At 33.6% G+C, this 22,675-nt stretch overlaps 2 protein-coding genes, 1 long non-coding RNA gene and 1 pseudogene across 3 annotated transcripts; 2 read left to right on the top strand and 2 right to left on the bottom strand.

Moving 5' to 3' along the window:
* Positions 1-2,199: 2,199 nt before the first annotated feature.
* On the bottom strand, positions 2,200-3,071 carry LOC106311052. Its single transcript, XR_001263912.1, has 2 exons — positions 2,668-3,071; positions 2,200-2,466 (listed from the first exon to the last, which is right to left on the bottom strand). It is a non-coding gene; the product is annotated as an uncharacterized LOC106311052 (long non-coding RNA).
* A 260-nt stretch (positions 3,072-3,331) lies between these two features.
* On the top strand, positions 3,332-5,111 carry LOC106311042 (UDP-glycosyltransferase 71B5-like). Its single transcript, XM_013748275.1, has one exon. The coding sequence runs from the start codon at positions 3,500-3,502 to the stop codon at positions 4,955-4,957; it is 1,458 nt and encodes a 485-aa protein (XP_013603729.1). The 5' UTR covers positions 3,332-3,499; the 3' UTR covers positions 4,958-5,111.
* Positions 5,112-6,937: 1,826 nt separating this feature from the next.
* Positions 6,938-8,757, bottom strand: LOC106292240 (BAHD acyltransferase At5g47980-like). Its single transcript, XM_013727848.1, has one exon. It carries the CDS (start codon positions 8,480-8,482, stop codon positions 7,139-7,141), a length of 1,344 nt encoding a protein of 447 aa, XP_013583302.1. The 5' UTR covers positions 8,483-8,757; the 3' UTR covers positions 6,938-7,138.
* An 11,588-nt stretch (positions 8,758-20,345) lies between these two features.
* Positions 20,346-22,454, top strand: LOC106299663 (annotated as a pseudogene).
* Positions 22,455-22,675: the final 221 nt, after the last annotated feature.

The following is a 22,675-nucleotide window of genomic DNA, read 5'->3' as shown; positions in this document are numbered from 1 at the left end:
ATCTGTTCAGATATCTGCAAGGAACAACCGATCTCGGATTGTTCTATACCGATCGGCCAAGAGAAAACATGGCCGGATATTGAGATGCTGGGTACTTATCTGACCCACACAATGCTAGATCTCAGACAGGTTATGTGTTTATACACAGTGGGACTGCAGTAAGTTGGCGGTCCACAAAACAAACCTTAGTGGCAACATCATCTAATCATGCCGAGATCATAGCCATGTATGAAGCAAGCCGAGAGCTTGTGTGGTTGAGGAACATGACCGGTCATATCTTAAAAGAAAGTAGTCTGGCCGTGGGAAAGGAAAAGGAAGAACCAACGATCATCTATGAGGACAATGCAGCTTGTATAGCTCAGCTCAAAGATGGATACATTAAGGGAGATAGAACAAAACACATCTTGCCTAAGTTCTTCTTCACCCACGACCTGCAGAAGGCTAAAGAAGTTGAAGTGGTTCAGGTTCGGTCCAGTGATAATTCGACCGATCTGTTTACCAAGTCTCTGCCAACCTCAACGTTCAGGAAACTGGTTCATCAGATAGGAATGCGCCAGTTGAAGGATCTTCAGTGATGCCTTCATCAGGGGGAGTGTCATGTGTTGTACTCTTTTTCCTGTCTACGGTTTCCATTTTTTTCCACCTTGGGGTTTTGGTTTTCCTAGAGAGGTTTTAATGAGGCAACATCGTGCATGATACAAACCCATATGGTTATGGCATCCAATGGGGAGTGTTATAAATCATTAAGTGGATGACCCATAACCAAGACCAAGACAAGGCCCAGCCGTGGCCAAAGGAGGAGAGAGAGTCGGCGGCCAAGTTCCTAGTCGGCCAAGGATTACTAGTTTTTCCTTTTCTCTGTTTTAGATCTTTTCCTATTTCATGTTGTATTAGGTTTTCGATAATTTTTTTTTTCCTATACTTTGTAATTCTTATATAAGGAACATCTATTGTTCATTAATAATACACAGACAAATTCCCCATTCTTTTACAACAAATATTCTATTCCCGTGGCGACTCTCCTATCAGAAATCTTGCAATCTCGGTAATTAGTCGCTCTGCTTTCTCCTGTGATATTGGACATCGAAAGTGACTAGCTCGGAATAGGACTGGGTATAATATCCGTACCCGAAAAACCGACATGGAACAGATTCGAAAATCAGGGTATCAAACCCGATCGGACCTTGCCTAAATATTCGAAATGGTCCTTTTCAAAACCCGAAAAACCAAAACCGAATTCACCAAAAATCGAATAAGTATCCAAACATATCCGAACATTAAAAAATATTTATAATTATACTTATAATCACACTAATACATAAAATATAATTATAAATCAACTATAATAATTATTTGGGTAGTTATAGATAGAAATGAATACTTTGGATACAAATACTCAAATCAAATTGTATATATGGTTACTTTCGGACAAAAATAACCAATTCAAACCATGTCTATTGAGTATTTTTGTTTTATAACTATTTTTGAATAAGTTTAAGTAGTTTAGATATAAAATATCGAATCAAATCAGGTAGTTTGGTTATTTCAGTTAAAAATCAAATTCATCCGGGCCCGACTTAAATTTGATCATGTTTTTATACTACCTGAATAAACCTTTTTCGATAGCAAAAGATCAATACCCTAATGGATCATATTCATACTCAAAGAGATATTCGAATGTCGATGCCTAGCTCGGAACAAAATTCCCCGCTAAGACAAAACACAAAACTTTTATTCTATGGTAATAATTTTCAATTAAAATAATTTAAAATGATTAGAAGAATTATTATTAGATTATGTTTTATAAACGATATGTAAAAATATATACACAAATTTATTGGAAAATAACTAAATAATTTATAGTAAAAATAATGTTTTTATGTTCCAAAAAAATGAATCAAAGTTATGGAATAACAAAAATAAGATATGTTGATGTGATAACATAAAAACGAATTTGGTTACTATAAAAATTTCATACACCAATACGATAAACACTTGTTACGATCTTATCAATTTATAATTTTATGTCACCAATAAAATAAACACTTAATGTTTGGCTCATAGATGTGTTTTGTGGTCACCACTTTTATTTCTTCAAAAGGTTTAACAAATTTAATTCAGCTCACTTTTTTATTTTTGGAAAAACTCTTTTCAACAAATCCATTTTATCCATACATCCAATGGTATGCCATTTCAAACTAAGGAAAAAATGATGCACTATTATTAGTTTTGTGTCGTTACATTTTGTTATTTACATTCTTCTCCAAAAAAAAACAAAACAGCTACCAAAATAGGAAGGCCAGAGATTAAAGGGACACAGTATGAGCTTAAATAACCAAAACGAACTGGAAATCACATCGTATTATAGCTTCTTGGCCTCCCACCAATCTCAGCCTCTTAAAAGCTTCGCGCCATTCAAAACTCTTGACAAAAGGGGTGGCGACACATCAATGAGCTTCGTCAACCCTTTACACAATCATGGCAACGATGAAAACGAGTACATATGAAAAGAGAACTACAAATGAATTATGGAAGAGACAGATTCTAGTAAATCAAAGAAGCAATCGTTAAATAATATACGAGGCATTTCCAGGATCAAAAAGCAGTGAAAAGAGCAAGATGATCAGGATATACCACAAATTGATATTGCGTCACAAGCCATTATACCTGAAGGAATTGTCTTATCCCTCAGAATTGGTAATGGACGCCCAAAAAACACTCAAAAAATAATTTCAATATGCTCAGTGGAAGGAGAAGTCGTTTAATTAGTAAAGCTCACGGCAAAACAAACCCTTTACAGAATTTGTAATTGTCCACTGCTCTTCTTACACTCTTCGTGCTTTCATCTCATCATAGCATCAAAAGTATATTATAATAAAAAAACATAAACTAGGTAGACACAAGAGCTTCAGTGTGTGTAACAAATTCAGATCATTGATCAATAAAAACCTCACTGAAATCCGCTAAGATAATTGTTTTTATCATCATAAGCTCATCATATATTCCATCTAAGCCAACATCAATCCAAAAGCAAACCAAATTAATGAAATCAATTAATAAAGGGTGTGAAAGGGAATACTCAGACAGCCAAGGGTTACTCTTCAACTTCTGGGTGAAGTGCCCAGATCTGAAACTCTAGTCCACAACATTATTGTATCATCACCATATACCCTTCCACACAAGAAACAGGAAATTGACAAAAACACTAGACAACGCAATAATATTATCGTTCACTCGAGACAGTAGAGAATGATCCCATGAATTGCAGAAGAAATTAGAAAAGCATATAAATATACAGAACACACTTGGAGATTAGGGTTTCCCTAGGCGGCTGTACTTTATTATGGGCTTTAATTGGCCCAAATAAACTATATGGGCCAAGCTTACGTGACCCAACAAACAACTTAGATACTGTATAAAAACACACACACTATTTCTGGATAAACCAGTAAAAAGAAGGATCCAAAACCTTTAAAGCAAAGAAGTATCAACCAATAAAATGACGATGGAGCTTGTGTTCATCCCGTCGCCAGGAATCGGTCATCTCAGATCAACCGTCGAGTTAGCCAAGCAACTAGTCAACGGCGATGAACGTCTTTCCATCACCGTCATCATCATCCCTCGATCTTCTGGTGGCGACGCCAGTGATTTCGCCCAAATCTCTTCCTTCTTCACCCCGTCTCAAGATCGTCTCCGTCACGAGACCATCTCCGTCGCGGATAATCCGACTGGGGAACGCCTCCCGACTCAAGTCTACATCGCCAATCAAAAGCCGCAAGTGCGAGATGCAGTCGCGAAACTCCTCGATCCAACGGGAGTTAACTTGCCGTCTCCGCCGCGGCTCGCCGGATTCGTCATCGACATGTTCTGTATCTCGATGATGGATGTAGCTGATGAATTCGGAGTTCCGACTTACATGGTGTACACATCTAACGCTGCGTTCCTTGGATTCTCGCTTCATCTCCAGAAGATGTACGACGAGAAGAAGCTCGACACGAGCGAGTTGAGTGAGTCGGTCAACGACTTGGAGGTTCCGTGTTTCAGTCGTCCTTATCCCGTAGGGTGTCTTCCATACATTTTCATCTCGAAGGAGTGGCTACCATTATTCCTAGCTCAAGCAAGAAACTTCCGAAAGATGAAGGGTATTTTGGTAAATACCGTTGCTGAGCTGGAACCTCAAGCTTTGAACGTTTTATCACGTGATGATGGTGGTGATCTTCCTCGAGCTTACCCTATAGGACCAGTGTTGCATCTCCAAAACGGATCTCGCCATGACGACGGCGGGAAGGAGTCGGAGATTTTGCGGTGGCTCGACGAGCAACCGGCGAACTCCGTAGTGTTCCTCTGTTTTGGTAGCTTGGGAGGTTTCAGTGATGAACAAACTAGAGAAATCGCCGTGGCCTTAGATCGAAGCGGTCACCGGTTTCTCTGGTCGCTCCGTCGTGCATCGCCGAATATATTGACGGAGGGACCCGGAGACTACACGAATCTGGAGGAGGTTCTACCGGAGGGATTCTTGGATCGGACGTCGGATAGAGGGAAGGTGATCGGGTGGGCTCCGCAAGTGGCGGTGCTAGCGAAGCCGGCCATTGGTGGATTTGTTACTCATTGTGGATGGAACTCGATGCTTGAGAGCTTGTGGTTCGGCGTTCCGATGGTGACGTGGCCGCTCTACGCGGAGCAGAAGGTGAATGCGTTCGAGATGGTGGAGGAGCTGGGATTGGCGGTGGAGATACGGAGGTTCATTAGGGGAGATTTGTTGGAGGGGGTGATGGAGACGGTTACGGCGGAGGATCTAGAGAGAGCGATAACGCGTGTGATGGAGCAAGATAGTGACGTCAGGAACAAAGTGAATGAGATGGCTGAGAAGTGCCACGTGGCGTTAATGGACGGAGGATCTTCGAAGACGGCTTTAAGAAAGTTTATTCAAGACGTGATCGAGAATGTTGTGGTCTAGGTTCATTGGAGGGGAAGTTGAAAGGAGACGGAGTTTTGCATGTTCACTATGAGATGCTTTGACTTAGTTTCCCATGTGTTCTATATGTTTACATCTCGTGAATTCGCCCCGTAAATGGTTTACATGCGTATCAAATGCATTATAAAACTATTAATGAGCTTCGACTAGTTTTGCAGTTAAGACACAGATAACCAAAATTAGATAGGTAACATCAATTATAAATTGACGAAAGAAGATTAGATTTTATGCTCTCAAGTTGTTTACTATTGAATCGACATAAGTGATTTCATTTTCTATCTCTATATAATTGTGTTTTCGTTCTCGTTTCTGTTTTACTAATATGAGTTTTGTTTCTTTTTTAACTTCTTCTGTGAATTCGGTGAATTACATAAGTGTCAATTTAAAAAGATGGACATCTATTAAAATTAGTTTCATTTCAGATACATATCTAAAAATCAAACTTTTGAAAAAAATCACATGTAAACTCTATTCACAGGTTAGTGTTCAAATTTAATATATTAAGCTATTATAGAATATAAGTGCGGACTCGAAATATAAATGTTTGTCTAATATATATATACTCACCAGTTTGGTCTAAAAATCATCCAATTCAATAACAATAAAACAAATTGCTTATTTTATTAACCTACGCTTTTGAGGTTTAGTTATTTAAGAATATACCGATAAAGATATATATAATATTTTACATTTTTAGTATATGTAAATTATGTATAAAGTAAATAGGGTATTATGGAGAAACAAATATTAGATTAATGATCAAATATCTTATTCTTCGAACAAACTCAAAAGGAAGTGATTGAAATCTTGCCATTATATTTCATTAAAAGCCTTTTATGAATAAAAATTAAGACTAAATTATTTAATCTGAATGAAATAATATATATAGTGCTTCCAATATTAAAAATCACTTGTCATAAGTATGGCGGACTGATGCAACTGTGGTTTGAAGTTTCAGCTTAATACATGGGGAAATACAAACTTTAGCCTTGTGAAATTTTTAGGTTTTTCGGTCTCTTGTAAATGCCTATTACATTTGGTCAATAAATTTCACATTTCATCCAAAAAAAAATAACTTCAATTTGAAGAAATGTATTTTTTGGGATTGTTAGGATCAAATAACATATTAGAAACCATCTATTTAAAAAATTAATTTGTATACATAAAAAAATATATATTAGGGTAATCACATAAATCAAAACCAATACATTTTGTTTATTTACAATCATGTTTTTTGGTAAATAAATCAAAACAATCATTTTATTTACTTTATATGGTATATAATTAAACTTTATTGATATTGAAATATATATAGTATATTTTAATGTAAATATTTATTATTGACAGTTCCTACTCATATGATTTTATTAATATTTGTGTATTTATTGTAATTTATAGTCGTTTTAAAAAATTTAAAATATTACATATAAGGAAAATCTAATTTTTTTTATTAAATGCTTAATGTAATTGTTTTTTTTATAATATAAAATTAAACAAAAAGAAAGAGGATACAAACATATATGATTTATATTAGACTTTTAATAATTAATTAAATTAGATTTTTTACTTATATGATTTTGTAATCTTTTGTAATTTGTCATAACAAAAAAATTAAACCATAGATCACAAAATTTGAATTTAAGACTCTTAACAATTTTAGTAATTTATATTCATTTTTAAAATTTTAAAATAAAACATATATATAAAAATCTAAATTTTTATTATATGGTTAATGTGATTGTTTAATTTATTTTAATAGTTTAAAATTAAACAAATATGATAGAATATACACTAATTTTTATCAAATCTTTATTATTCAAAATCATTAATGGTCAGATATATTTTATCCAAATCATGGTTAATTTAATAAAAAACCATTATATAATTAGATAGGCCAATATATTTCTTTAAAGATTCTAAGAATCATTATAGTAACTAAACGTGAATACAAAAAAAAAGTTGTAATGTTTCTTAATTAATATATAGGGGATAAACCATATGAGTACACACAATATTAAAGTTTTAAACGCACCAAAAAGACAGCATAAAACACAGACCATATCACGAACTACAAAATCACAACAATCTATTAAACCATACATATAGCTTTATTTAGATATCAACGACAACTTTCCTCCATATACTGAGATGTTGAATGCTTGTTTAGATCAACACCGGGGGATTTAGGACGGCATAAGCAAGCAAGTCTTGCTCACATAGGAAAACAGGCATGTCTTGTTCGGGTAAGCCCACCCAAGCTTCGACATCTTCACCATCCTTTGAATCTATCAGAACCACGAACACCATGTTATCGTAGACGGTATGTGAAGCAGGTCCCATCCACACCGGATTACCCCATCCGAAATCAACCTCGTAGAAAGGCTTCTTACACCAGCTAGACATAGTGTATAAGTCTACGTCCGGTTTGTAGCACTCCGACACAAAATCTCCCATCACAGTCAGCAAGTTCTGGCCAAGTGTGGTGGTGGTGATGTTAGTAGTATCATTATCACACCCTTGGAGATTTTCTTTGATCATCTCGCTGAATTCTTCTTTTGTCTTTCTAAAGTCAGCCACCATTTCGTCGATCTCTAACTCGCTCTCTGCCCCTTTTTTGACAAAGAAACAAGTTTGTAGATTACCCATGGAGTCTTGTGGCAAAACATTAGAGGGGATCCTAAGCCTCAAGTCCATCGCTTGAGTCATAACCGTTGACTTTGGGGATAACGAGTTAGACCGTGAGGCGTTTGCAGCACATCTCCAAATAAGCGACATGATGGCTTCCACGCGCGTAGGTGTCCGGACGCTTTCGCTAGCCGCCTTGCATTTAAGCTCATCGATCTTTGAGGATTTGAAGACGAGTCGATTGGTTACACATTTTCCTTGAAGCTCGTAAACGTCGTCGATAGAAGGAGACCTGAAGGAGGTATCTGGAGGAGGGTATATTGTGGCTCCTGCAAAGTGAGGAGTACATGTTGATGTTGTAGTCCCTTTTGCTGTAGCCGCCCAGCCTTGTACGAAGGTCAACAATGAGGTCGCGTCGCAGATCTGGTGAGAGATGCCAACAGTGACCGCGATTCCAGATCCTGACCCGAAGAAACTGACCTTGACTCTCAGCAACGGCCACGTCCCAGCAGATTCTCCCTGATCGATCTCAGGGAGGAATGCTGCAAGAGAGTCTGTACTGAGGTTTCTCAGGAAATCTGAGAGAAGGAGATCGGTTCGTGCTTCAGTGAAGATCACTCCTTCGTCGTTGCAGCATATGGAGAGGCCATCTTGTCTTCCAGCTAGAGGGTAGAAATGTGACAGAGTCTCGGATAGAGATATTTTCAGCCTCCGGGATATGATCTCCGGTGACTCTCTGGCTGTGGATTTGTACAAGAAGGTGGTTGCAACGTAAATGGCTGGACAGGTGAGATCCAACACGGAAAGTTGAAGGCGGTCATGAGGTGCAGGTGAAGAAGGCTTGATCACTTCTCTTCCGGTCTCTTCTAGCTTCACTTCCATTGTCTTTCTTTGATACCTCAAAGTCAAGTTTTAATTCAAAGTTGTTGAATGATGCCTATTTGTTTTCAAACCGAAAAACATAAAACGTGGGAAAAGAAGAGTAACAAGTCAAGGTAACTGTTTTTTTGGTATGAAAAAGTCTCTGAGTTTACTTGTTGTATAGCCTAAGTATAAGTCAAAAATTATGGGCTATATACAGAAACTAGTATCCCTAAGTCTAAAATAACGCTATGGCATAGAGAAGATCGAGAGTGTTCTGTTTTCTCTATAAATATGTAGTGGCTAATGTTGTGTAATATAAGCACTTGAAAAATCAGTTTCTTTATCCACTTCACTCTAAACTTTCAAAAGTTCAAAAACGTTTTTTCTTATTCTTGAAAAACCGGTTTAGCAAATTTCAATACGGATACTAAAACTGAAAACCGGTTAAGTAAACAGTGTATTGATGTTGTACGTAATAACCGGTTTTGATTATTTGTGGAGTTAAAGGGTTTCTCTCTGATATATATAGCCAACTGATTTCGCGGTTAAGACAAACATATAAGAAGATGGATCTTTTTTACAAGCCAACTAATAGGCATCTTAGTTTGAAATATGAGTTCTAATGTTTATGATTTCCTAAAGCGAAAGTGTTTCGATGAGAGCATAGTCCTATGGTTGTTAAGCTAACAAGTATGACTATTTTGATATAAAAAACATAGGTTTAGTGAACAAGAGTTGTGTTTATATAGTTAGCCGATTAAGCACATTTCAATATGGATGCTAAACCAAAAAACCGGTTGAGTAAAACAATGTATTAATATTAGAAGTAATAACCGGTTTTGATTACGTGTGAAGTTGTAAATATCAATTTGCAAAAACCAATTGTGATTGAGAATTGTACGCGCTAATTGTAACCACTCATTAAAATAATGAAAAACGACATCGGTTTCCACTCGCTTGGTTTAAATATCTGATACCAACACCACTCTTGGAGACAGCCCTAAGCATCTAGGTTACGTTAAACGATGATGCCTAAATCAAAAATCATGCTCACAAAAGGACATTGAGGTCATATCGCATACTCACTATGACCATCTAGCTAAATACAGATGATTCATGCATGGTTGCCTAGTATATCTTCTATCCATTACTATGCAGTGCAAATACTCTACATTAAAACTGTACATGTTATTGTACATACAATGTTGTAAAGTTAGTATAACGTACATTAGGATTAGAGTTTTATATGTTCTCGACATACATTCAAAAAACCAGTTTGTTTTTTATGCTACTTCCGACTGTTAATCAAAGGTTCTTAACCATTACAACAGCCACGTGAACGTATGTTAGTTACTAAAGCTAATCTGAGTAAAAATCACCTACACCAAATAGAAAATAAAAGGATCAATAACAGTGCATTTCTTAAGAACCTTAGTTAGAAAAATAACAATATTGTAAAGAACAAACAAAGAAACATTTCACACACCGAGTAGTAAACCAAAATTGCACTTCTCATAAGGCAGAAATTAGTACTAAATTCATCGCCATAAAAAAACAAAGTAACATTGCACCGTGTATGATTGTTAGTAGGTCCACAACATTTCAAATGTTTATTGTTAGTAGTTCCACGACTAAGGCTCATGACATAATACGAGTTATCAATTGAGCAATCATTTGAGTAATAGTAATTCTCTATAGCTGCAGACAACTGTATGATTGCCAAGTCTATTGTAATATCAAGTGCTTATGATACTATCAAGTGTGAAAACATGGTGTTTTTATTGGAAGAGACATAGTCTATTATTCTAATACCAGTATAATGCCACCACTTACAAACGTTTGTCTACATTTCTAGTCAGTTAATAGTGTATTTAATTTCAATTGAACCGAAAGAGAATCAATTATTTACTACCGGTTATAAAACAATAAGAATCATCAAACTTTAATTTTTTTTCGTGATATACAATTTAAGAATCAGGCTCAAATGGTAAGTTTAGTCATCGTGTTTATATATCACAGGCTGCTTAAATCAATTAGAACCTTTTTCACCAAGTTTATTGACTTTTTCGGATAATTGATATGGTAAGTTGAATTTAAGACAATAAGTTACTTTATCACCAAGTTTATGATTTCTTCAATAGAAATGAAGTTGCCAAATATGTTTGTGGTAGTTGTTAAAAATTTACATAAACAAGTAAGACGCTAAAATATAGGGTTTCTATGTATGATACTGCTAAATATTCCAATTATCTTCTTTAACCTACCTATGACCATATATATAACGTCGCAAATATTGTATTAGCCATCCTATAAAAATTCGAGTCTTCTTTAAAAACATGTAAGACTAAGCAAGATAATGACTTGGGTTGTTCCACAATTTTTTTTTAAAATGGGTCGGCCCATCGGAAAAAGTAATATACTTACAAAAAAAAAAAAACAGAATTGTATTGGTGCCAAAATATATTAATCAAATATAAAATTTTAATTTTACAATACTATATTTTAAAAATATTTATCATAAAAACTCACCTTGCGCAAGGCGCATGTCTTATCCTAGTTAATCATTAATCTAATTTTTTTCTCAGACTGATAAAATCTGTTGCGGATGATAAAATCTTCTGCGGCTTTTTTTTTAACGATGATTTATTATGATATTACAATTATGAGAAAGATTACATAGACGATCAGACAACCGACAATACTACTTGCCTTATAAAGATATACGCCTAACTGCATCACCTGAGCCATCCTACGAAGATCACGCATGGCCGAGTTTACTTGCACCATGTTGAAGATCTCTTATAAGTCTTCCCTCCGTCGCATACATAATTGTTTAATAAATCGCTTTATCCAGGAATTGAAACCTGGACCTGCTGGTGTAGAAGCATTAATGGACCCTTAGTCAAACCATTGGACCAAGGGAGCTTCCACAATCTTCCGCGGCTTAGGAATGCAAAATAATATTGGGCAGAACAAGGTCAAGGTGGAAAAGAGATGTTCGAGCTATTGACCAAATATTTTTCAAATTCTTATAATAAATTTGCTCTTCCTTTCTACTATCACTACTTTTGTCTAGCAAACTTTGTTTACTTATTTATTTAATACTCAAAGTTCTAAAGATTTTTTTTTTAGTTTTTAAATATATGACATCCTGATGAATTTTTTATGTAAAATTTATTAACATTTAATGTTATATAATCAATAATATTATACATCCTATTTTATTTTCGGTGAAACTGGAATTAGATATCAAAAATTTCTTATTATGTTAGATAAAATAAAAATCCTTCCTCCATTTAACAAAAAATGTTATTTTACCTTTTTCAAAAGAGTATCATTCTTTAATGTATCTTTATTTTTAACTAGGAGTTGGCCCGCCCTTCGGGCGGGTGAGTCTAACATAAAACTACTATATATTAAAATATATTTTAGTTTTCTAAACATTTTAAAAATTATTTAAATTGAAAATAATAAATATTTTTATTCTAAGATTATATTGTAAATTTTATTAAATGTTGTTGGTTCGAGTTGAAAGAAATTTTTTTAGTTAACAAAAAATTGTTAAATAAAACAAAATTAAGAAAAATGTAATGATTTATACTTCTTCTTTTGATTTTTATTTAACTTTGATATAGTTGAAGAAAATCTAAAATAAAAATAACTGATAGTTTTTTAAGAGTTTTTCAAATCTTAATAGTATTACATTAATTATTTTTCAGGATATTAATTAATCCATCTCCAAGCTAAATCAATTAAAAATATAATTTAATGTGATAAAATTATAAAAAATTATATTTTAAAGTACTATATAAATAGTTTCAATAATGTCATAGATAGTAATTAATATATTTTATTTAAGAAAAATGATGTTTTATAATATATGTTTGTTTCATTTTATATTCGATTTGCAATTTATATTAAATTTTATTTAATATTTAGTATTTTATTAATTATGTTTCGTAAATTATTTTACCAACTCTGTTCAGTATCTTTTCAAAACATATTGAAAAGTAATATCCGTAGAGTTACCTAACGATGAGGTATTTCCATAAATTACTTGGTCGTGATCTACTTCCCTTTATTCTGACCGTAATCCTCTCCTAAAATAGCTTACATACTGTTACCTGAGTTATGATTTCAGGTTCTTCATAGATTTCTTGTCCAAGAAGATATCTCGTTAAAATGGACATTCAAGGGACCAGAGGTCTAGACTTACATCTAAATTCACCTAATCCTAAAATCTTTTGTTGTCTATAACAACTATAACCTCTATATTCCTTCAGGGTCAATTTTTCAACAAATCTAGAATCTTTCCCCAGTTTGAATATGAAGGATATGTATGAGTGAAAGATACTGAGTGGAAATCATAGGATGAAATTACATGCAACACTTTTCTTTTAACCTGATGAATAAACCTTCAGGTCGCCTGAAATATTTCGCCAACAGTTGGAGTTTAAGCATTATGTAGAGGCTCTTGACATGACCAGTCAATCTCTCCTTTCTTTCCTGTTTTTATTCTAATAAGAGACTTAGTTATGCGATATTCTAACACAATGTCGCATATTAAATAGACAAGATATTACCTGAATTGCGTCAAGGCCATATACTTTTGCAATGGAAGTTGATATCGTCGGATGGTGCTTGTGAGACTCTTCTCCTAAATCATTCGAAACACATTAAAAATGTTCTGTAAAGTCTCTATTGGGTGAGGAAAGACTGATTTGGAGGGCTCTCTTGAATTTTCTTCCTTGTAAGCTGCAGGAAAAACACATATAACCTTGTCCAATATGCATCTTCTTCTTCCTCTATGATATTCAACCTCTATATGCATCTTCTTCTTCCTCTATGATATTCGGTCGAGAACTCTTGCTTTGTCCATGGAGTTGATAAAAGTTTTCTTTTATCTTAGTTGAACTTAAAAAGTGTTGGAATATTATTTTCTACACATCATCTAAACCGCACACCATAATGAGAATCTCAATATTACACAAACACATAGCACTTCTAACTTTTATATGGAAAAAAATTTATTGTATAAAACGATGTATTTGTATACTTGTAATCAATACCATTAAAAGATGATCATTCCTAAATTATACCCTTAATGAATATTACAGTTTTCTCAAAAATACTTTTATTTTTACAAGAGATTAATAAAATTCAGACTTTGGAAAGACAGAGTTAAGTTCTTACGGAACTTGGCGACAGAAGTGATGGCAGCAAAGGATGCGGAGAGCAGGAAGTGGGACAGAGGTGATCGAACTGAAATTATGATAGGTTGGACGCCACCCCGTGTGGGATGGATGAAGCTGAATACAGATGAGGCCTCTCATGGTAACCCGGGACTGGCAACTGCAGGGGGTGTTTTGAGAAATGGTGACGGTGAGTGGTGTGGTGGATTCGTATTTAACATAGGGAGGTGATCTGCTCCTTTGGCAGAGTTGTGGGGCGTTTACTATGGACTTGTCATTGCATGGGAGAAAGGTATTAGTAGGCTGGAGGTGGAGGTGGATTCTAAGATGGTGGTGGAGTTCCTTACAATGGGAATTGGTGAGACTCACCCGCTGTCTTTCCTGGTACGGCTGTGCCATGGCTTTTTAACAAGGGACTGGTTAGTCCGAATTCTTCACGTGTACAGGGAAGCAAATCACTTGGCTGATGGTTTGACTCACCTTGCTTTTTCTTTTCCGTTTGGGTTTCATAGATTAGATACTGCACCTTTGGTTGTTTTTAGTCTTTTGAGAGAAGATGTGGATGGACCTCTACGGCCTCGACAAGTTCGTTTGTAGTCTGAAATTTTTTATTAAATAAATACTGGGAGTACTTTCTCCCAGGTTCCTACCAAAAAAAGAGATTAATAAAATTCATTAATGGCATTTCAGTTTTTCTGTTTTGGGCCTACATATACACCTAAATGGATCTATAAATAATGGGCCTATATCACTTATCTCTATAATATTATTTGAGAAATCATTTTCCTATGTGGCGTGCTAACGTTAAATCTCACGATGGTTTATTACATTGATATCCTTAATGAATTGAATTTATTGTATAATTGCCATTATTAATTTTTTATTTTTTCCTTTTCTTTTTATTAATACATTCCTTTTATAACTAAATTGTTATCAAAAGGAATTTCATATATAAGACGATATTTATAAATATTTTTGTTTCAATTTTCTTTTTTAAAACCATATTATTATAAATAAAGAATATTATGTAAAAGGCAATAACTTTACTATTAAAATACAATAGTTTAATATAATTGACACATCTGATTTAATAAAAACGAATTTTCCTTTAATAGAAATTCAAATTTTGTAAATTTTTTTGTCGAGCTTAGTATAACGTGAGTTTGTAATCCGAGTGGAGACACCTAGCAGACGGATTGGAGAAATTGTGTCATATGTGTTCGGCCAGTTTAGATCCGTGAAACACAATAAAAAAAGGTTTTGTAACCTTTTATTCATATTTTATAAAAAATTCTTAGGATATTAAGAAAGGAAAACTATATGATTATACCTTTTGATAGTTATACAACACTTTTTTTATAAAAAAAATATCCCTATTATTTTATGCAATTTTCTTCTTCTTTTTTTTACATTATAAATTCTTAATCCTAATAGTATTTGGGTATCTATTCGGGTTCGGTTCGGTCTTTTCGGGTTTTCGGGGTTAAGATTTCAGCCCCATTCGGGTATTTATAAATTTTGGTTCGAGTTCGGTTTGGATCTTTGCGAGTTCGGTTCGATTTCGGATAACCAGTTTAAATTATTTTAAAGTCTTAAAATTCATTTATGCTTTAAATTTCTTAAAATCTAAAAATATAAATAATATATAACATATAAATTTGAGTAATGTATGCCAAAGTATCTAAATTTAATATAAAAATCTATAGATATTTTAAATATTTTTGGTGTTTTAAGTGCTATTTAGATATTTTATACATTTACTTTTGACTATTTATATATATATTTTCAAATATTTTGAACAACTTCAAAATATCTTATACATTTTGGACAACTTCAAAATCTTTGGATATTAAATCTGAAAATATATGATGTATTCAAGTATATAAATCTGATTCAGATATATTCGGATGCCTGAAATATTTTGGTTTGGATCAGGTTTGGTTCCGGTTTTTTAAATATCAATATTTTGAACCCGTTTGGATATTTAACCAGTTTCGGTTCTAGTTTGGTACTATCCAGATTAGATTCGGTTCAGTTTTTCGAGTTTATATTTTTTCCAGCCCTACCTAATACTATTTGAAGGCCCCCAAAAGTATACATAAACAACTGATTCTCATTAATCTAAACTATTAGGAGGTGTTATTGGTTTATATATTTTGATTGATTTAGAAATCCATATAGTATTTATAAATCCAAGTAAAATATGCAAATCCGGAGGTTTTCCCTCGGATTTGAGTCTTTGTATTTTTAACTAAAAAATCCAAACAAATCCATTCAAATCCACTATAAAATCAAATATATTAGTAAATCCGTACGATTGAATAACACTTGATTTGATACAGAATTTATGAATCATTAAACCAATAACACATGATTTTAATACAGATTTGAAAATCATAAAACCAATAACACTAGATTTAGTTCAGATTTTCAAATCCATTAAAATACAACAACCAATAACCCCTACTTAAACTATCGACATAAATATACATTATCACTCAATCATCCATCCTTTATAGAAAATCTTCTTTTATTCATAAAGTATGTATTTTCTTTGTAGGATAACAACTCCCATGGCTTCCATCAGAAAATTTCATTTTTTCATTAGATATATGCAAAACAAAATAAGACATCAAGAGTTTTTGGAAAAAAATATCTTAAAAAGTTGTTTCAACTCAGATGGCTTTGATTGATGATGAGATAATTTTTAAAACTCATATTTTTCAACTTCTTATAATCCTACAATTATAAAAATCAAAATTAAATAAGAGGAACCATATTCATGCAACAACTAAAGGTAATTACTTGATTAAAAGTTTTGAGAAAAGGTTGGTAAAGGTGAATCAAAAATAAATAACACACACAAGATCAAATATTACATTCATGATTTTAGAACTTTAGAAATCAATATCATGGCCAAATTAAATATATTGAATAAAAAATTATAATACTGCAGTTAAATAACTTACAAAATAAAACTTTAATTAAATAACCTAAAAATACACAGACAGATAAAACTACAAGTCTTAAACTAATAAAATACTATCCAAATTATTATATTTTGTTTTTTTTTTAAATATTCATGTCCGCGCATAGGCGCGGATGAATCACCTAGTTATATATTAATTGAGAAACATTACAACATTGTTTTATAGCCACGTATCATCATGAGAATGAAATTCAGATTTCTTAGAAAAATCGGTTGGTCAATCTTAACTTATATTATGCTTTTTATTAAACTAACTATTAAATTGATAAATAGTGTACAAAAGAATATTCTCGCACTTTTCTTAAATAAAAGCTACGTAATTGCCTAATATAATTAACGTATATATGACAATTAATGATTAATTATATACATAATACGTAAATAAATACAAATATATAATAATAGATTAAAATTTGTTTTATATATAAGAGTCGTCTCGCGCAATTGCGCGGATCTTAAGCTAGTTGTGCTATTATATATAATGGAGTGTATGTTTATTCAATACATATACTCCTATGAACAGAAAAAGAGGGTGGGGGCTCTGTTACTTATCTGAATCACTTCCGTATCTGGTAAATTGCAGCATTCTTTTAGCCTTCAAATATAACAATAGATTCTCCAAAGGCACTGATGATGATGCCCTTGAGGCGCCACGTTCTTCTGAAAGGTGCTAATCCAAAAATTTAGTTATATTCATAGATTTTTGGTTGGCAAGGTGATAAGTGTTTGTGTGTATTATTGATATGAAAAGTAACCAAATACAAATCTCAAGACGTCTCACACGTCAAGAGCCAATATCCAAGACCTCAAGTCTAAGGATCCACTTTACACAATACTCAAAAGCTAACTTCTTCTACACACAAACTCTTATTTATACTCAATGATAATGTGAATGAATCAACGGAATGTAACTGCCTCGTAACAACCTTCAGTCCACGTCAGCATTCACTTCTTCTAGTTCCTCTTCACCTCTTCTTAATATCTCCTTCTTCCTACGATAGTATACTCTCCAAGGCTTATCATTACCCCCCCCCCAATCAATCAAATTGAGCTTGTCCTCAAGCTCAAATGCCGGAAAGTCTCGCTTCAAATCACGCAGACATACGTTGCACGGAAGCTTCATCGGACGTACGCTTCCCGCTTCGGAACCGGAATCGGAATCGGAACCTTGTGGAAGCTTACGGAATCTTGCTTCCAAAATTCCTCTTTAAAAACACGTTGGAAGCTTACGATTCTGTTTTGGAATCACGCTTCCGTTCTTTAAAAAAAAACATTATGTCATATATCAATAAAAATATAAAATCATATTTTATTATTTATATAAAATCCAATTTTAATAATAATGAATAGAAAGAATGGAAATATACAAATATTAAAACTAATACTATAAAATATCTTTATACATTGAGGTTTGTATTAAAGATAAATCATATATTCAAATATTTTGTATCAATTAATTATGAAGTATTAAAAATTATTAATATAATAATTTCTTTTAAATTTAATTTATGTGTATTTTCATAGTTTTAATATGAAATCATTTCAAAATTATTATAAATGAATAAATATTTTATTTAAAATTTAAATCATATAACTTTTTATCCTAATTTTTTGAAAAGATTTTTATCTTTTAATATATATATATATGTATTTATAAATATACGTTTCCAACACGTTTCAGCTTCCTAATTTTTTTAAAAAATCTTGTTTCCGCGCTTCCATATGCTTCCGCTTCCACGTATCCGCTCCCGTTTCCATGTAACATAGACGCACACGCATCCAAGACATCTCATGTATTGATTTTTCTTATAATCGACGCTAGTATTATTATTCTGCTAATACCGGTTGGTGTTGCATGTTTTTGATTTTTTAAAAGAGAAAACCACCAAAATAATCTCAAACTTTCACAAAAATGCCAAAAAAACTTCAAACTTGTATTTAAGCAATTTAAACTATCAACTTTTCAAATTTGGCCATTTTAATCTTACATTTATGTTGACTCAGCCATTTAAACTCAAATAAAGTCAACAGTTAACTTTTCATTAACATCCGTTTAATTCAATATGATGCCGTTTTGAAAAACACTCATCTTCATCAAAAACCCCCAAATCGAGAATATCTCCAGAAGCAAAAGAAAACCTAAATTCCTAATGACATTATTCACCTTAATTGAAGAAGAAAAGAATACATCAAACTCATGTTTTGGACACACTAATAAGTTCAAGACTCCATATTAAAGACTCATACGACATTGAGATGGAGAGATACAGTGAGAGGGAATCAAACAGTTTTGCTGGTACATCAAAAGTTACAGATTCTGTAGAAGTTACTTGTGTCTTTCCAAAACGTGATTAACATAAACAATGATCATTAATGATCATGAGTAATGAAGAGTGTTCTGTAACAATTTTAATCCTTGAGGAGTTTAAGAAGATAGAGCATTCGCTTCGAGGAGATCTTTCTAGTGGAGAAAAAGAGGAAGAAACATTAAGGATCTCTGTTTTTTCTCAGAGAAAGAGGACCACAAGCAAATGGTTAACACTTAACAGCAAGCTGGATGTGTATATTCTAAGAACCAAGGAAGCACCAAACAGTAACAGAAGCTCATGTACAAGAATGTGTGAAGAACCAGAAGAAGAAGAAAATGCCAAAGTCTTAGAGGTTTAAGTTCAGAGGTTTGATCACAAGAAGCAGCAAAACAGGGGACAAAAACTTACTATGAGGTGGAGATTTCTCTGAGAAAGTACTACTATGTTGATGCAAACTTTCTAGCAAACTTTCTCTGAGATTCACGTTAACATTGAGGTCAAGGTTTTTTGAAGGGGGAGTATTTGATACAGGTAAAGCTATTGGACACGTCATGTATGTAAAACTTGTTGCATATAAAAAACAGAGTACACTTCATTTTGGGAACACCAAGAATAGTTCAGTAAAAAACAAAAAAATGAATAGTTAGAAACGTTTGCTAGTTCATCTCTTTCTCTCTGTAATTTTCCAGGAAAGCTTTGTTCTCATTGTTGTTTTAGAATCTCTTCTTCAATTAAGATGAGAATCTGTATTTCATGAACATTGATTCTTGAGTCTATCAACATACAGATGAACCGTATCACAACACCGATCCAAAAGTGAGACGAACACGACCAACTCGCTTGGTCTTAGCCATCCTTATAATTGTTGGCGAAGCTTCGTTGTCAACTCGAAGATTAGGGGTTTGATAATTTAGAGTTTTAGGGATCAAGAAGCTTTACTTCTAATTCTGTTTCGTGTAAGTTCAACGACATAGATTAACACTTAACAGAACGTTTAACGTTTAACGGTTGACTTTCGTTGAGTTTAAATGGGCAGTGTCAACATAAATGTAAGATTAAAATGGCCAAATTTGAAAAGTTGACAATTAAAATTGCTTATATAGGAGTTTGAAGTTTTTTGGCATTTTTTTGAAAGTTCGAGGTTATTTTGGTGGTTTTCTCTTTTTTTAAAGAATAAAAAGAGCTGTTTTTCTGATAATGCCTTCGTTTAAAGATAAAACGGCTGTTTTTCTGATAATGCCTTCGTTTAAAGATAAAACAGCTGTTTTTCCTTACATTAACAGTTGCCATCTTCATTTTTCAAATATATGTATGAAGAGAGCACTATTATAAAGAGATGATTCATGTATGCAACCTTAAATCGATATAACCAAAGTAATCGAGAAAAGAGAATAAATCAATATGGTAGAGGTTTATGAATTCTGGACTATTATAATTTCACTCGTTGTGGTAAAGCTATGTCACTGGGTCTATAAGTGGAAGAATCCAACAAATAATGGAAAACTTCCTCCAGGGTCGATGGGTTTCCCAATCATCGGAGAGACTTTGGAGTCATGAGGCCTCATGATGCTTTTCAGTTGCCAACATTCTTGACGAAGAAAATACTCAGGTTATTTAATTTATGTGACCTAGTTTGATTTATCTTGCATGCATTTGTCATGTATTATTCGTTCTTGTTTGTGGCAATAAAAATACTATTGTCTTCACTTTAACACTCCCACATACAAAACGTTTTCTGCTCTTTTTTTTTGCAAACAAAATATCAGATATGGACCAGTTTTTCGGACCAGCTTATTTGGAGCCAAAGTAATTATATCGGCTGATATGGGATTGAACATGGAGGTAACAAAGACTAATCATGCTCCTGGTGCGCCGAAGAGCTTAGCGCGGCTTTTTGGGGAAAACAACTTGTTTGTACAGAGTAGGGAGTCCCATAAACATGTCCGGAACTTGACAACCCAGTTTTTAGGTTCACAAGGTCTGAGATTGAGTATGATACAAGATATTGATTCCTTGGCTCGCACACACATGGAAACAGGAGCTAAGAATGGTGGTCTTGACATCAAGGAAACAACAAGCAAGGTAATTTAAAAGAAAAACTCATCCCTTTCGTGTTGTACGTTAAAAAAAACAACTAGATGCTTAGTCAAGATGGATCATCTCATCAAATATATATTATCAAATGTCTCAGATCTTAATTGAATGTCTTGCGAAGAAAGTTATGGGCGATATGGAAGCAGATGCAGCGAAAGAACTAACACATTGTTGGAGATATTTTCCAAGGGGTTGGTTTCGATTCTCATGGAACATTCCTGGGAATGGTGTCTATCGAATGCTGAAAGTATGTGTTTTCTTAGTTCAAATAACATTAATATATAGTTCTGTGACAGGCAAGAAAGCAGATGATGAACTTACTTAAAGAGACTGTGTTGAAGAAGAGAGCATCAGGAGAGCAGTTTGAGGAGTTTTTCAAGATCATATTTGGGGAAATAGAAGGAGGATCCCAAACTATGAGCATAGAGGAGGCGATTGAATACATATTTACTTTATTTGTGCTTGCTAACGAAACTACGCCAGCGGTCCTTGCCGCTACAGTAAAGCTCATAAACGACAACCCTAAAGTGAAGCAGGAGTTACGGAGAGAGCATGAGCGAATTGTCCGGGATAAGACTGAGAAAGACGAGACCGACCTAACAGGGGAAGACTACAAATCAATGACTTTCACCCAGATGGTGAGTATGTTCCAAAATAATATGTTATGAAAAGGATATTAACATCTTACACATCTAATAGTCTAGTGGTTTATACTAGTATCGTTTTGTATCATTTCTCAGATTAAAAAATATGTTGTTTACAAAATTATGCATGTGTCAGTTCATTCAACCCCAATGATATTTTGTGTTAGGTGATAAACGAGTCTTTGAGAATCTCAAGCACGGTGCCGACAATGCTTAGAATGGTTGAACATGATTTCCATGTTGGTGATTACACAATTCCAGCTGGTTGGATCTTCATGGGCTTTCCTAGTGTCCATTTTAATCCAGAAATGTACGAAAGACCCTCTAGCATTTAATCCATGGCGCTGGGAGGTGATTATTCATTTGTTTTTCATCCTTTACTTCATTCTATTTATCAAATTTTTAAGAGTTTAATCTAAATTTTCAGGGAAAAGACTTGAGAGGGATTCTCTCCAGGACTTACATGTCCTTTGGTGTTGGTTCTAGACTATGTCTAGGAGCTGAATTTGCTAAGCTGCAGATGTCCATTTTTATCCATCATTTGTGTAGATACAGGTTCATTTTTGTCATCTAGTAACTCATGATTCAAATAAAATTTTACTGTAGTAAAAGCTTTTACTTACTAACATACGTGTACCTATGGTTGGAAGGTGGTCAATGAAGACAGAGACTACAGTACTTCGGAGGTTTATACTCATGTTTCCACGTGGATCTGATATTCAAATCTCTGAAGACACTTAAGTGGATAATTCTGCTGGTTAATGCTTATATTCCATTGGAGGTTATTGGTTCAAACCCATAATAAAGTAGTGGTACAAATATATATTGAACTATCTGGTCATAAAGTTACGCGTTTCTATTGAATAAAAAAAATAGTATTTTAGCATGTTAAAGATGATGACTATTCATCCCCATGGACACTTGTTTTTATCTTCAATTACATCACCATTTCACACATGTCAATCTCATAGTTTTGTCTATTT

Source organism: Brassica oleracea, chromosome C1 (genome assembly GCF_000695525.1).
Source record: "Brassica oleracea var. oleracea cultivar TO1000 chromosome C1, BOL, whole genome shotgun sequence".
Lineage (NCBI taxonomy): Eukaryota > Viridiplantae > Streptophyta > Magnoliopsida > Brassicales > Brassicaceae > Brassica > Brassica oleracea.
Note: the sequence above shows the minus strand (reverse complement) of the source record. Positions and strands in the feature narration are given on the sequence as shown.